This window comes from Rhinatrema bivittatum, chromosome 2 (genome assembly GCF_901001135.1).
Source record: "Rhinatrema bivittatum chromosome 2, aRhiBiv1.1, whole genome shotgun sequence".
In the NCBI taxonomy this organism is placed as follows: Eukaryota; Metazoa; Chordata; class Amphibia; order Gymnophiona; family Rhinatrematidae; genus Rhinatrema; species Rhinatrema bivittatum.
Window position 1 is genome coordinate 341,505,471 of NC_042616.1, and position 13,352 is coordinate 341,518,822.

The window sequence follows — 13,352 nt, forward strand, 5'->3', positions numbered from 1 at the left end:
AAATGTGCCTTCATCTGGTTAGGACTGATTTTACTTTATTTTTCTTCTAGTACCTTCACTGCCTCTTCCCCTATATATGTAATAATATAATAATGGTGGTGGCGGCCACGGCATTGTGCAAGCAAGGCAGTTTGGTCTACCCTACTTGGACGATTAGCTTATCAGGACCAAGGCTTTTCAGGCATGCCAACAGATCTCTGAAATAGTAATCTACTTTATGGAGCAGCTTGGTTGGGTAGTAAATTACCCCAAATGCAGTTTGAACTCAAACCAATCCCTGGAGTTTCTAGGGGCACTGTTTTGATATGAGGGAAGGCCGAGTCACTCTTACCCCTCAATGCTTTGAGGTCCAATATATGCCCAAAGTTTGAGACTACCTCCATCTCTTGGATCTAATGCCACATTAGAGCTGGTCCCATTGAATTATTACCATGGTCCCTCCTTTCCTGATGGTCTGCAGAATCAAGAAACTATGAATTACGCCTTCCTGTACCTCACTCAGTAAAGAAGAACTTGAATGGTGGACGGATCCGGACCACTTACTTAGGGGGGGTAGATTTGGATTACCATAACTATGAACACCAGCAAATATGGCGAGCCCATTGCCAGAGGGTAAACAGCTCAGAGGAAATGGACAAGCACGAAGAAACATGGTCAATAAACAGATTATAGATTAAGACCATCAGGCAGGCATTACTCTCCTTCCTGCCCTTAATAAAAAGGAAAACTCATCAGAATACTCTTGACAACGCCACAACAGTAGGATATATGAACAGGCAGGGAAACACCTGCAGCTGGACCTTTAGCAACCAAAGCTGCCATAATATGCAGGTGGGCAGAGTTAAACCTGTACTTCCTAACAGCAGCCCACATTGTGGTAGTCAAATGTTCAGTTTGACTTCCTCAGCAGAACAGGGTTTAATTCTGCAGAATGGGAACTAAGCCAAGAAGCATTCTGATGATAGCAACCCAGTGGGGGGGTGATTGACTGTAGACCTAATGGCATCATGGGTGACTGCCAAGTCAGACAGGTTTTTCAGGAGAAAGGAGGAGCTGTGCTCCAGCAGTATAAATGTCCTTTTAGCACCCTGGCTAAAAGAAACTGCTCTATGTGTTTCCATCTTGGCCCTTGATAGGAAGAATGTTGAAAAGAATAAATGATCACCCATCCCCAACAATCCTGACTGGCCAAGAAGGCCATGATATGCATAGTAGGGACCCTGATATGCCTTCCAAGGAAGTGCGGTCTATTATGGCAAAGTCCAGTCCCAGTGGATGACCACTGGCCATTTTATCTTACAGTCTTGAAAGGGCACAGCTACATAGGAAAGGTTACTCCCTGTAAGGAATGAGGTAAGCGAGAACAAGGTAAAAGTAAAAATAATATGTTTATTGATATACAATCTTAGTAAAAGTAACAATTCTAAGCATTATTGATATACAGTTCTAAGCATTAAAATATACAATCAACAATGCTAAGCATTAAAGGTATACAGTTCTAAGCATAAAAATAGTGCTAAGCATATACATCTGGGTGTGCACTGTATCTCGGCCAATACTTACAACACCCTTTTAGTCATCAGCCTGGCAAGGAGAGAGCACATCACAGGCGAAGGGGTCTCGTCACTTTGCACGTCTGCAAAGGAGAAGCATCACTTTGCATGTTGCAAAGGAACAGCAGGTTTCTCTCTCTCTCTCTCTCTGGGCCATAGCTGTTTGTCTTTTATAGCCTAATGTAAACAAGTGTGCGTGCCAAACTAGACTGTGTGTATGTGGGACAGGATTACTCACTATCCTAGAATCAGATCTATGCCAACAGTCCCAGTCTAAACTATGCACTCCCCTATAGTCATCTCAACCATGCAAAAGATATCCACTAGCCTACATTTGATTATGGTGCTTATTTGAAAGCTTCTGTTGTGAATACTTGATCTCCCTCTGGAAGACAGAGGTCATGTCCATCTAGGTTTGGATAAAGGGCTATCTCTTAGATCCTTAAAGATTCAGGTAGCAGCTATATATAGAGCTAGGTATGGGCTTGTAGTGCAGCTCCTGCAATATCCACTGCTCCTGCTGTGTCATATCTGGAGGTATGGTTTAGTAGTAGTTTGAAAATAGCACTAAACCAATTGTCATAGTGAATGATTTGGTCACAAGATGGGCCTCATATCTATCTTGGTGGGGAAGGCAGGATGCCAACAAGTTGGTAATTGTTCCTAAACTAACTTATATCTTGAACATGATGCCATTGCCTCTCATTTCAAATATTTACAAGTTATAGGAAGGTAGCCTTATTACATTTTTATGGAAATCTAAGCCCCCAAGGATTGCCTTGGGTATGTTAAAATTCCATGGGATAGGGGAAGGGTTAATTTTCCAGACTCTGCCCTATATCATAAGGCCTTTATATTAAGATGGTAGTTTGTGATTAAGTGGGAATGTGGTACAAGAGAAACCTGTCTGGCTACAGTTGCAAAATGTTTGGCAGACCCCATTCACTTAGCTTTCTCCTGGATTTGAACCTTCCCCCTGATTTACAGGAAGTCTTGACTCTCATGGCAACTTTAGATGCTTTTCAGTACTTAAAATAATGAGGGGAAGTACTTGAAACTGATTGTGAATCCCTCAGGTTCTCTTTCCAAGCAAACCTCCATTTAGCATAACCTTAAGTTTAAAATCAAGAACATGATGATTTTTTGTAAATCGTGGTATGATAAGGGTAGTTGGGTTATAGGTTATTTGATATATGTATCGGCAACTTCAGGACAATTTTAGTGTATCAGTATAAGTTACAGCTGAAACATGTTTTTCTTCATCTAAAATAACCTACAGAAAATTTGGATTTGCAATAAGTGTGTTTGAGTATTTCTTCCTCTTCTAGACAAATTACAGTATTTTTATAAATGTCTTAAAACTGGTGCTTTTCTAGGTGTGTGGGTACTTAAAAGATCTGGGGAAAAGATCTTGATACGAAGCTGGATCTGAAACCATGGGCTCATGGTTTCGGATGAACTAGTCTTATCAGGTGACAAGGAACGTAAAATTGTTCTTACCTGATAATTTTCTTTCCTTGAGTCCTACTAAACCAGTTCAGGGGCCATAAGCAGAGATGCCTGAGGTAATCCAGCTCGTTCTCTTGATCTCTCTCTTCCTTCTTCATCCTCTCTCAAGAGGATAGGAACCCTAAGGGCCAAAAATAAAAGGGTTTTCTTCATGAAGAAAAGGGGTAAGATGGGGTCCTTGTCCAATTGCTTTGACAGTAGGTTATTGGCAAGGGCTTGCAGCCACTCCCCCTTTATGACCAACAATGAGGTAATCAAGTGGGTGTGCCTTCTGTCTCCAATAGCTGAGGAGCGGGCTGAATCCCAAGTTTAATGGATTGGTCTATCAGGACTTAGTTTTAGCTTTCCTCTCACACCTCTCTCTGCTCTCTTTATTCCTCTTAGTCTTTCCATTAGCAACCCATCCATTTTGACAATGCACTTAAGCTTCACTTTTCTTCTTTGAAGACCTTGCTTTCCTCTATTGATCTTTATATCTCCAATAAATGTTCTCATTAAATACCCTTTCAGCAGCTAAACTCAGTACAGATCTCATATCTATTTTCCCTGTTTTTGTCTCCTCTCATTCTCACATGCAAAGCTTTCAGTGTTCTCTGTTTCTGAACTCCCCATACTCTTTCAGTGCACCAAGCCGTACACTTTCCACTTGCTTGAAGACATCTCTAGAGGGCATTCTTCTAAGTCTCCATAGATCCCATGGTCGCTGAACCTTTATTGTAACTGATCTCATCCTATCTTTTTATTATCTCCTTTTCTTCCTACTAAGATTCTCATTTTTTTGGGCAAGTAATAACCTTTTTCATTATCGTCCTGCAGACCAGTCCAGACAAGTGGGATATGTCCTCCAGTTCACAGATAGCGGCAGAGACAAACTCAGAGCTGCCTTCACTCCCAAATAAAGGTCTGGTGCTGCCTCAGCTCTTCAGTATTTGTCTCAGCCTCAGCAGTTGTGCAGAAGTATGGACTGGTGCTGCAGCTACATGGGGCTGGCTCTGGCTTGCTGCAAGAGACATACGATTGAAAATTACCCTTTTTCAAGATTTCCGGGGTAGCATCTTGGAAATTTGTTGTAGGAGTCCATCTCCTTTGGGAGCCTTATCCTTTCCTTTAAAATTGTTTATCACTGACCCGATATGCTTCCTCTCTTGCAAGAGTAGCATTTTCACATGAATCAAGAGTTTTATTGCTGGTCTTTAGGAAAGTGGAATGGCAAGGTTAGAAGCAGATTGCTAGATGTGCATAGGGCTCTTTGGAGATATCTTGAAGTCACAAATGAGTTCAGGAACTCAGTCCTTTTGGTGTTGGCTGCTAAGGCCTACAGAAGGAAAGTGATCTCTAAGACAGCAATTGCAGTAGGGTACATATTGAGGGCAAAGCCTACAACAGAGGGCCTAAAAGTGCATTTAACAAAGGTTCAGGAAGAAGCATCCTGGGTGGAGTACAGACTAAATGGCCCGAGCAGAAGTCTGTAGGGCAGTTACAGGGGCATTCTGCATGCATTAACAGAACATTATAGACTGAACCTTCAGGAGATGAAAGGCACAGCATTTTCCATTGGAGTCCTGGAAAAAGGGCCAGTGCTAGCATTTTTGCTGACCTGTGCGAACAGTTACTGTGCTGCTGCCTCACCCTTACCATTCCGTTTTTTTAACCCAAAAATTTTGTTTTCCAAATAACCAACATACAACAGAAGCTATAGGTCTCATGCTCTGTCCTAGACCCCTTTCAATATCACATTAGAAATGCCATACTAGGCAAAACGATTACCGACATGGTTAAAAGGGGAGGTGAAAGAAGCTATTTTAGCCAAAAGATCTTCATTCAAAAATTGGAAGAAGGATCCAACAGAAGAAAATAGGATAAAGCATAAACATTGGCAAGTTAAATGTAAGACATTGATAAGACAGGCTAAGAGAGAATTTGAAAAGAAGTTGGCTGTAGAGGCAAAAACCCACAGTAAAAACTTTTTAAAATATATCCGAAGCAGAAAGCCTGTGAGGTAGTCAGTTGGACCGTTAGATGATCGAGGGGTTAAAGGGGCACTTAGAGAAGATAAGGCCATCGCGGAAAGATTAATTGATTTTTTTGCTTCGGTGTTTACTGAAGAGGATGTTGGGGAGGTACCCGTAATGGAGAAGGTTTTCATGGGTAATGATTCAGATGGACTGAATCAAATCACGGTGAACCTAGAAGATGTGGTAGGCCTGATTGACAAACTGAAGAGTAGTAAAACACCTGGACTGGATGGTATACACCCCAGAGTTCTGAAGGAACTAAAAAATGAAATTTCAGACCTATTAGTAAAAATTTGTAACTTATCATTAAAATCATCCATTGTACCTGAAGACTGGAGGATAGCAAATGTAACCCCAATATTTAAAAAGGGCTCCAGGGGCGATCCGGGAAACTACAGACCGGTTAGCCTGACTTCAGTGCCAGGAAAAATAGTGGAAAGTGTTCTAAACATTAAAATCACAGAACATATAGAAAGACATGGTTTAATGGAACAAAGTCAGCATGGCTTTACCCAGAGCAAGTCTTGCCTCACAAATCTGCTTCACTTTTTTGAAGGAGTTAATAAACATGTGGATAAAGGTGAACCGGTAGATATAGTATACTTGGATTTTCAGAAGGCGTTTGACAAAGTTCCTCATGAGAGGCTTCTAGGAAAAGTAAAAAGTATTGGGATAGGTGGCGATGTCCTTTCGTGGATTGGAAACTGGCTAAAAGACAGGAAACAGAGAGTAGGATTAAATGGGCAATTTTCTCAGTGGAAGGGAGTGGACAGTGGAGTGCCTATGGGATCTGTATTGGGACCCTTACTTTTCAATATATTTATAAATGATCTGAAAAGAAATACGACGAGTGAGATAATCAAATTTGCAGATGACACAAAATTGTTCAGAGTAGTTAAATCACAAGCAGATTGTGATAAATTGCAGGAAGACCTTGTGAGACTGGAAAATTGGGCATCCAAATGGCAGATGAAATTTAATGTGGATAAGTGCAAGGTGATGCATATAGGGAAAAATAACCCATGCTATAATTACACAATGTTGGGTTCCATATTAGGTGCTACAACCCAAGAAAGAGATCTAGGTGTCATAGTGGATAACACATTGAAATCATCAGTACAGTGTGCTGCGGCAGTCAAAAAAGCAAACAGATTGTTGGGAATTATTAGAAAGGGAATGGTGAATAAAACGGAAAATGACATAATGCCTCTGTATCACTCCATGGTGAGACCACACCTTGAATACTGTGTACAATTCTGGTCGCCGCATCTCAAAAAAGATATAATTGTGATGGAGAAGGTACAGAGAAGGGCTACCAAAATGATAAGGGGAATGGAACAACTCCCCTATCAGGAAAGACTAAAGAAGTTAGGACTTTTCGGCTTGGAGAAGAGACGACTGAGGGGGGATATGATAGAGGTGTTTAAAATCATGAGAGGTCTAGAACGGGTAGATGTGAATCGGTTATTTTACTCTTTCGGATAGTAGAAAGACTAGGGGGCACTCCATGAACTTAGCATAGGGCACATTTAAAACTAATCGGAGAAAGTTCTTTTTTACTCAACACACAATTAAACTCTGGAATTTGTTGCCAGAGGATGTGGTTAGTGCAGTTAGTATAGCTGTGTTTAAAAAAGGATTGGATAAGTTCTTGGAAGAGAAGTCCATTACCTGCTATTAAGTTCACTTAGAGAATAGCCACTGCCATTAGCAATGGTAACATGGAATAGACTTTTTTTGGGTACTTGCCAGGTTCTTATGGCCTGGATTGGCCACTGTTGGAAACAGGATGCTGGGCTTGATGGACCCTTGGTCTGACCCAGTATGGCATTTTCTTATGTTCTTATGTTCTTAGACCAAGGGTCTATCAAGCCCAGTATCCTATTACCAACCATGGTCATTCCAAGTCACAAGTACCTGGCAAGTACCCAAACATTAGATAGATCACAAGCTACTATTGCTTATAAATTACCGTAATACCAGTTTCTGGATTTTTTCTCTAGGAACTTATCCAAACCTTTTTTTAAACCCATTTACACTAACTGCTGTAACCACATCCTCTGGCAATGAATCCAGAGCTTAACTAAGTGCTGAGTGATAAATAATTTTCTTTGATTTGTTTTAAATGAGCTGCTTGCTAATTTCATGGAGTGCCTCCTGGTCCTTCTATTATCTGAGAGATTAAATAACCGATTTACATTAACATGTTCAAGTTCTTTCATGATTTTGTAGGCTTCTATCATATCCCCCCCCCCCCCTCAGTCGACTCTTCTCCATACTGAACAGCCCTAACTTCTTTAGCCTTTTCTCATAGGGCAGCTGTTCCAGGCCCCTTATCATTTTGTCGCCCTTCTCTGTACTTTCTCCAGTGCAGCTATATCCTTTTTGAGATGCAGTGACCAGAATTGCATACAGTATTCAAGGTGCGGTCTCACCATGGAGATATACAGAGGTATTATGACATCCTCTGTTTTATTGTCCATTCTCTTTCTAATAATTCCTAACATTGTTTTGCTTTTTTTGATCGTCACAGCACACTGGGCCGACAATTTCAATGTATGATGCCTAGATCTCTTTCCGACTCTCTTGCAGGCTTTCTGCTTCGTATATATTTTTAAAAGGTTTTATTGTGAGTTTTTTTTCCTCTATGGCCAACTTCTTTTCAAATTTTCTTATATCCTGATTTACCAATGTCTTACATTTAACTTGCCAATGCTTATGCTTTATCCTATTTTCTTCTGATGGATCCTTCTTCCAATTTTTGAATGAAGATCTTTTGGCTAAAATAGCCTCTTTCACCTCACCTTTTAACTATGCTGGTAATCGTTTTGCCGCCTTCTACCTTTCTTAATGTATGGAATACATCTGCTCTGTGCTTCTAGGATGCTATTTATTTAACAATGTCCACACATTTTGCACACTTTTTAGCTTTGTAGCCACACCTTTCAATTTTTTCTATTTATCAAAGTTTCCCATTTGAAAGTTTAGCGCTAGAGCTGTGGATTTTACGGTACATACTGCCCCCCTTCCAGCCATTAATTCAAATTTGATCATATTATGATCACTGTTGCAAACGTCCCCACCACCATTACCTCTCTTACCAAATCCTTCACTCCACTGAGAATTACATCTAAAATTGCTTCCTCTCTTGTCAGTTCCTGACCCAGTTGCTCCATAAAACTGTCTCTTGTTTCATCCAGAACTTTATCTCTCTAGCATGCTCTAATGTTTCACACACACACGCCAGGTTGGCAGGCTGCCATTCACACATACACATGCACACACACACACACATGCGTACGCAAGGCTGGCAAGCTGCCATTTACACACACACTCTCTCCAGGCTGGCAGGCTGCCATTTTCACATAGACACACCTATACAAACACACACTCCAGGCTGGCAGGCTGCCATTCGCGTGCACACACACACACACACACACACACACACACACACACACACACACACACACACACACACACACACACACACACACTCTCTCACTCTCTCACTCCAGGCTGAAAGGCTGCTATTCGCGCACACACACACACACCCTTTCCTGGCAAGCTACCATACATGCGTGCACACACACTCCAGGCTGCCATTCAAACATGCATATGTGTACACACACACCCCCCAGGCTGGCAGGCTGCCATTCACACACACGCGCACCCATCCCAGGCTGGCAGGCTGCCATTCACACACACGCGCACACACCCCAGGCTGGCAGGCTACCATTCACACGCACACCCATCCCAGGCTGGCAGGCTACCATTCACACACACACGCACACACGCACGCACACCCACCCCAGGCTGGCAGGCTACCATTCACACACACACACACACACACACGCACACCCCAGGCTGGCAGGCTACCATTCACACACACACACACGCACACCCCAGGCTGGCAGGCTACCATTCACACACACACACGCACACCCCAGGCTGGCAGGCTACCATTCACACACACACACACGCACACCCCAGGCTGGCAGGCTACCATTCACACACACACACACGCACACCCCAGGCTGGCAGGCTACCATTCACACACACACAAACACGCACACCCCAGGCTAGCAGGCTACCATTCACACACACGCACGCATGCACCCACCCCTGGCTCGCAGGCTACCATTCACACACACACACACGCGCGCACCCACCCCTGGCTCGCAGGCTTCCATTCACACACACACGCGCGCGCGCACCCACCCCTGGCTCGCAGGCTTCCATTCACACACACACGCGCGCGCACCCACCCCTGGCTCGCAGGCTACCATTCACACACACACGCGCGCGCACCCACCCCTGGCTCGCAGGCTACCATTCACACACACACACGCGCGCACCCACCCACCCCTGGCTCGCAGGCTACCATTCACACACATGCGCGCACCCACCCCTGGCTCGCAGGCTACCATTCACACACACACACGCGCGCACCCACCCCTGGCTCGCAGGCTACCATTCACACACGCGCGTGCGCGCGCGCACCCACCCCTGGCTCGCAGGCTACCATTCACACACAAACACACGCGCGTGCGCGCACCCACCCCTGGCTCGCAGGCTACCATTCACACACACACACACGCGCGTGCACCCACCCCTGGCTCGCAGGCTACCATTCACACATACACGCGCGTGCACCCACCCCTGGCTCGCAGGCTACCATTCACGCACGCGCGCATCCACCCCTGGCTCGCAGGCTACCATACACACACACACGCACGCGCGCACCCACCCCTGGCTCGCAGGCTACCATACACACACACACGCACGCGCGCACCCACCCACGGCTCGCAGGCTACCATTCATACACACACACGCGCGCGTGCGCGCACCCACCCCTGGCTCGCAGGCTACCATTCACACACACACGTGCGCGCGCACCCACCCCTGGCTCGCAGGCTACCATTCACGCACGCGCGCATCCACCCCTGGCTCGCAGGCTACCATACACACACGCACGCGCGCACCCACCCCTGGCTCGCAGGCTACCATACACACACACGCACGCGCGCACCCACCCCTGGCTCGCAGGCTACCATACACACACACGCGCGCACCCACCCCTGGCTCGCAGGCTACCATACACACACACGCGCACGCGCGCACCCACCCCTGGCTCGCAGGCTACCATTCACACACACACGCGCACCCACCCCTGGCTCGCAGGCTACCATTCACACACACACACACGCGCGCACCCACCCCTGGCTCGCAGGCTACCATTCACACACACACACACACGCGCGCGCACCCACCCCTGGCTCGCAGGCTACCATTCACACACACACACACACACACGCACCCACCCACCCCTGGCTCGCAGGCTACCATTCACACACACACGCGCACGCGCGCACCCACCCCTGGCTCGCAGGCTACCATACACACACACGCACGCGCGCACCCACCCCTGGCTCGCAGGCTACCATACACACACACACGTGCGCGCACCCACCCCAGTCTCATAGGCTACCATTCACACACACACGCGCACCCACCCCAGGCTCGCAGGCTACCGTTCACACACACACACACACACACGCGTGCACCCACCCAGGCTCGCAGGCTACCGTTCACACACACACACGCGCACCCACCCCAGGCTCACAGGCTACCATTCACACACACACTCGCGTCGCAGGCTACCATTCACACACATGCACATGCTCACGCACCCGCCCCAGGCTCGCAGGCTACCATTCACACACGCATCCGCGTGCAGGCAACCATTCACACATACACTTGGATTTACATTCAGACAACATCCAACAAGGCCATTGATCTGTGCAGTCCGGTTCAACAAGCATCGGGGTAACTTGCTTGATGCGGCAGTTACTACCCTTAACCATTAAGCCTTATGCTTCACTTTTGATGCAACTCCAACATTACTCTCTGCATCAATGGCAGGGGGTGGCAGGAAACTCAAAACAGTTACCAACAAGGGCCCTGAACTTTGAGGTTGGTGAAACAGATAAGTATGGGAAAATAAATGTGGGAGCTTGCTGGGCAGACTGGATGGGCCGTTTGGTCTTTTTCTGCTGTCATTTCTATGTTTCTATGCACTTTCCCCAAGTATTCAGTTCTTGCTCTGGTCGGCATTGCACTGGTTCACCAGGACTTGGGAGAATGACGGCACCTCAACTCCACCCACTGCTGCCGGCCCCCTGCGTATGCTGTACAATGCAATTGCATGATATGTAAACCCAGTCACACTGGGCCTGCCTGGAAACCAGTTCTAATTTACTCTCACCTGGAATAGGTACTGCTTAGGTACATCCCACTTGTCTGGACTGGTCTGTAAGATGATGGAAGAAGGTTCAATTAGTCTTTTACCTGATAATTTCCTTTCCTTGAGTCCTGACAAACCAATCCAGAGGCTTGCCCTGAGAAAAGCTGATCAAAAAGAAAAAAAAAAGAGATTATAAAGAGGGATGTAAACATACAAATAGAGATTAGTGAAAGGAGTGCCTTTTTTGCAGCAAAGAAAGACAGTCCAGGGAGAGGAGAGAAAATACTATCCTCTATCCCTTACTGTTTGTGCTATGTTACTGAAGTTATATTCATAGAATATATATATATATATATATTTTTTTTTTTTTTTAGCTCCAGGAGAACCTTACACTCAGACATCCAGTGGCAAGTACTTTGTGATCCATGCTGAAAGCAGCACCCCTAATTTGTGAACTAGGAGTACAAATTCTTGTTCCTGTCTAATAACTAGAGAGCAAACATTTGTGATGGATTCAGACTTTTGGTTATAATGGGGAGTTGGAAACCAAAACTAGCAATTGCCTTAGGTTCTTTTTAGCTTTGGCATAAGATACTGAAGAGCTGAAGCAGCATCGGACCCTTATATGTAAGTGAAGTCGGTTCTGTCTCTTCCATCTGCTGGCTGGAGGACATATCCTACTTGTCTGGACTGGTTGGTCAGGACTAAAAGCAAGACAATTAGCAGATAAGATCTTAATTGAACCATTTATTGTACCTGGATGACTTCTTGCTTTTGTTTGTATCAATGTCTTTATATAACTTTTCAAAGGTGTTCAATATATTGTCATCCAGGGATAGAAAATGTTTAAAGAACTTGGGTACCAAGGAAATTTTGTTTTTCTGCTTTTTTCCCCCTCTTTTGACTCTTTGCTGTCCACTTTCTCCAGTTTCCTATTCTCCTCTCACCTCTCTCTAGCTGCTCACCCTTTTCTCTCTTTAGTCTCACCCACCAGCTTCTTTCCTCTCCAGCTGCTTCCTCCCCTCCCCCGTCCAGTTGCTCTTTTTCACCTTCTACCTGCTGCAGCAGTGGTGGCAGCTCTAGAGCTGGGGGTGGATGTCTTTGACATGGACATGGCCATGGAAGTAGCAGGTCACTCAGATCTGGTTGCAGCAATGGCTTTTCAGCCCAGGCAGGCATCAGGTACCACGTTTTAAAGACTTGGCCCTCGGGGTCTTTCTAGCCCTGCTATCAACACCCTAATAAGAACCCTTCTAGTGACAATGTGTTTATAATATGGTTGACAATTGTTTAATAATGAAGATGGGGAGATGGGATAGAGAGGGGAAATTTTATTAGAGAAGCTGAAAATGAAAGGTCTCTGTCAATTCACAATCCCTCTGCTGCTTCTTCATTTTGAGGATACCTTCTAAAGGCATTCACCTTCCTTCCCACACTGTTTTTCTCCATAGAGTTTAATGGAGTCACTTTTGTGAGAGTACCTTCACTCTGAGGTGTTTGATACTTTATCAGTCCTGCTCTACTTGATTCTGTATGCTTTTTCTCTCTCCCCACACCAGAGTGTAGATGCCATGAGTGACAATAAAGCCACAACTCCAGATCCTGCTGGCCCTCAGATTGAGACAGCTGTTAAGCCTTTGCCGTTCAAGGAGCCAAATTTTATTGTAAGTTTTTCTGGTATTTTTTTCAGAAATCAAAATCAACAGTATATTGATAGTGGATTTTTATATTTGACTCAGACTGAGACTTGCTTATGGTTAAAGACCTTAGTTTTCATTTTTTAAACTTTTTCCTGGGAATTTCAATGATAAAAAAAATTAACATTGAAATTCCCAGTGAAAGTAAAATAAAAACTAAAAACGAAGTTCTCTACTTTTGACTTAATGAAAGTGAGCGAGAAAATAGTTTCCTGCTGTATTGTGAACAATTGATGGCAAAACATGCATTAGACAAAGCAGAAACCATTTTGCCACATCCTGCCTTTGTATTGACATTATTTCTGTTATCCCAAATTATTAGAAGCACAAGCAG

At 45.0% G+C, this 13,352-nt stretch overlaps 1 protein-coding gene across 3 annotated transcripts in view; it reads left to right on the top strand.

The window, feature by feature from the left end:
- The window catches only part of INO80C (INO80 complex subunit C), a 122,213-nt gene that overhangs the window by 15,982 nt on the left and 92,879 nt on the right, over positions 1-13,352 (top strand). For all 3 annotated transcript variants that reach the window (XR_003854626.1, XM_029589851.1, XM_029589852.1), the window contains exon 2: positions 12,881-12,985. Coding sequence is in view for 2 of the 3 variants with exons in the window: in XM_029589851.1 (XP_029445711.1) it covers positions 12,893-12,985 (93 nt within the window). In the remaining variant the exon portion in view is untranslated. The remainder of the gene's footprint in view (positions 1-12,880; positions 12,986-13,352) is intronic.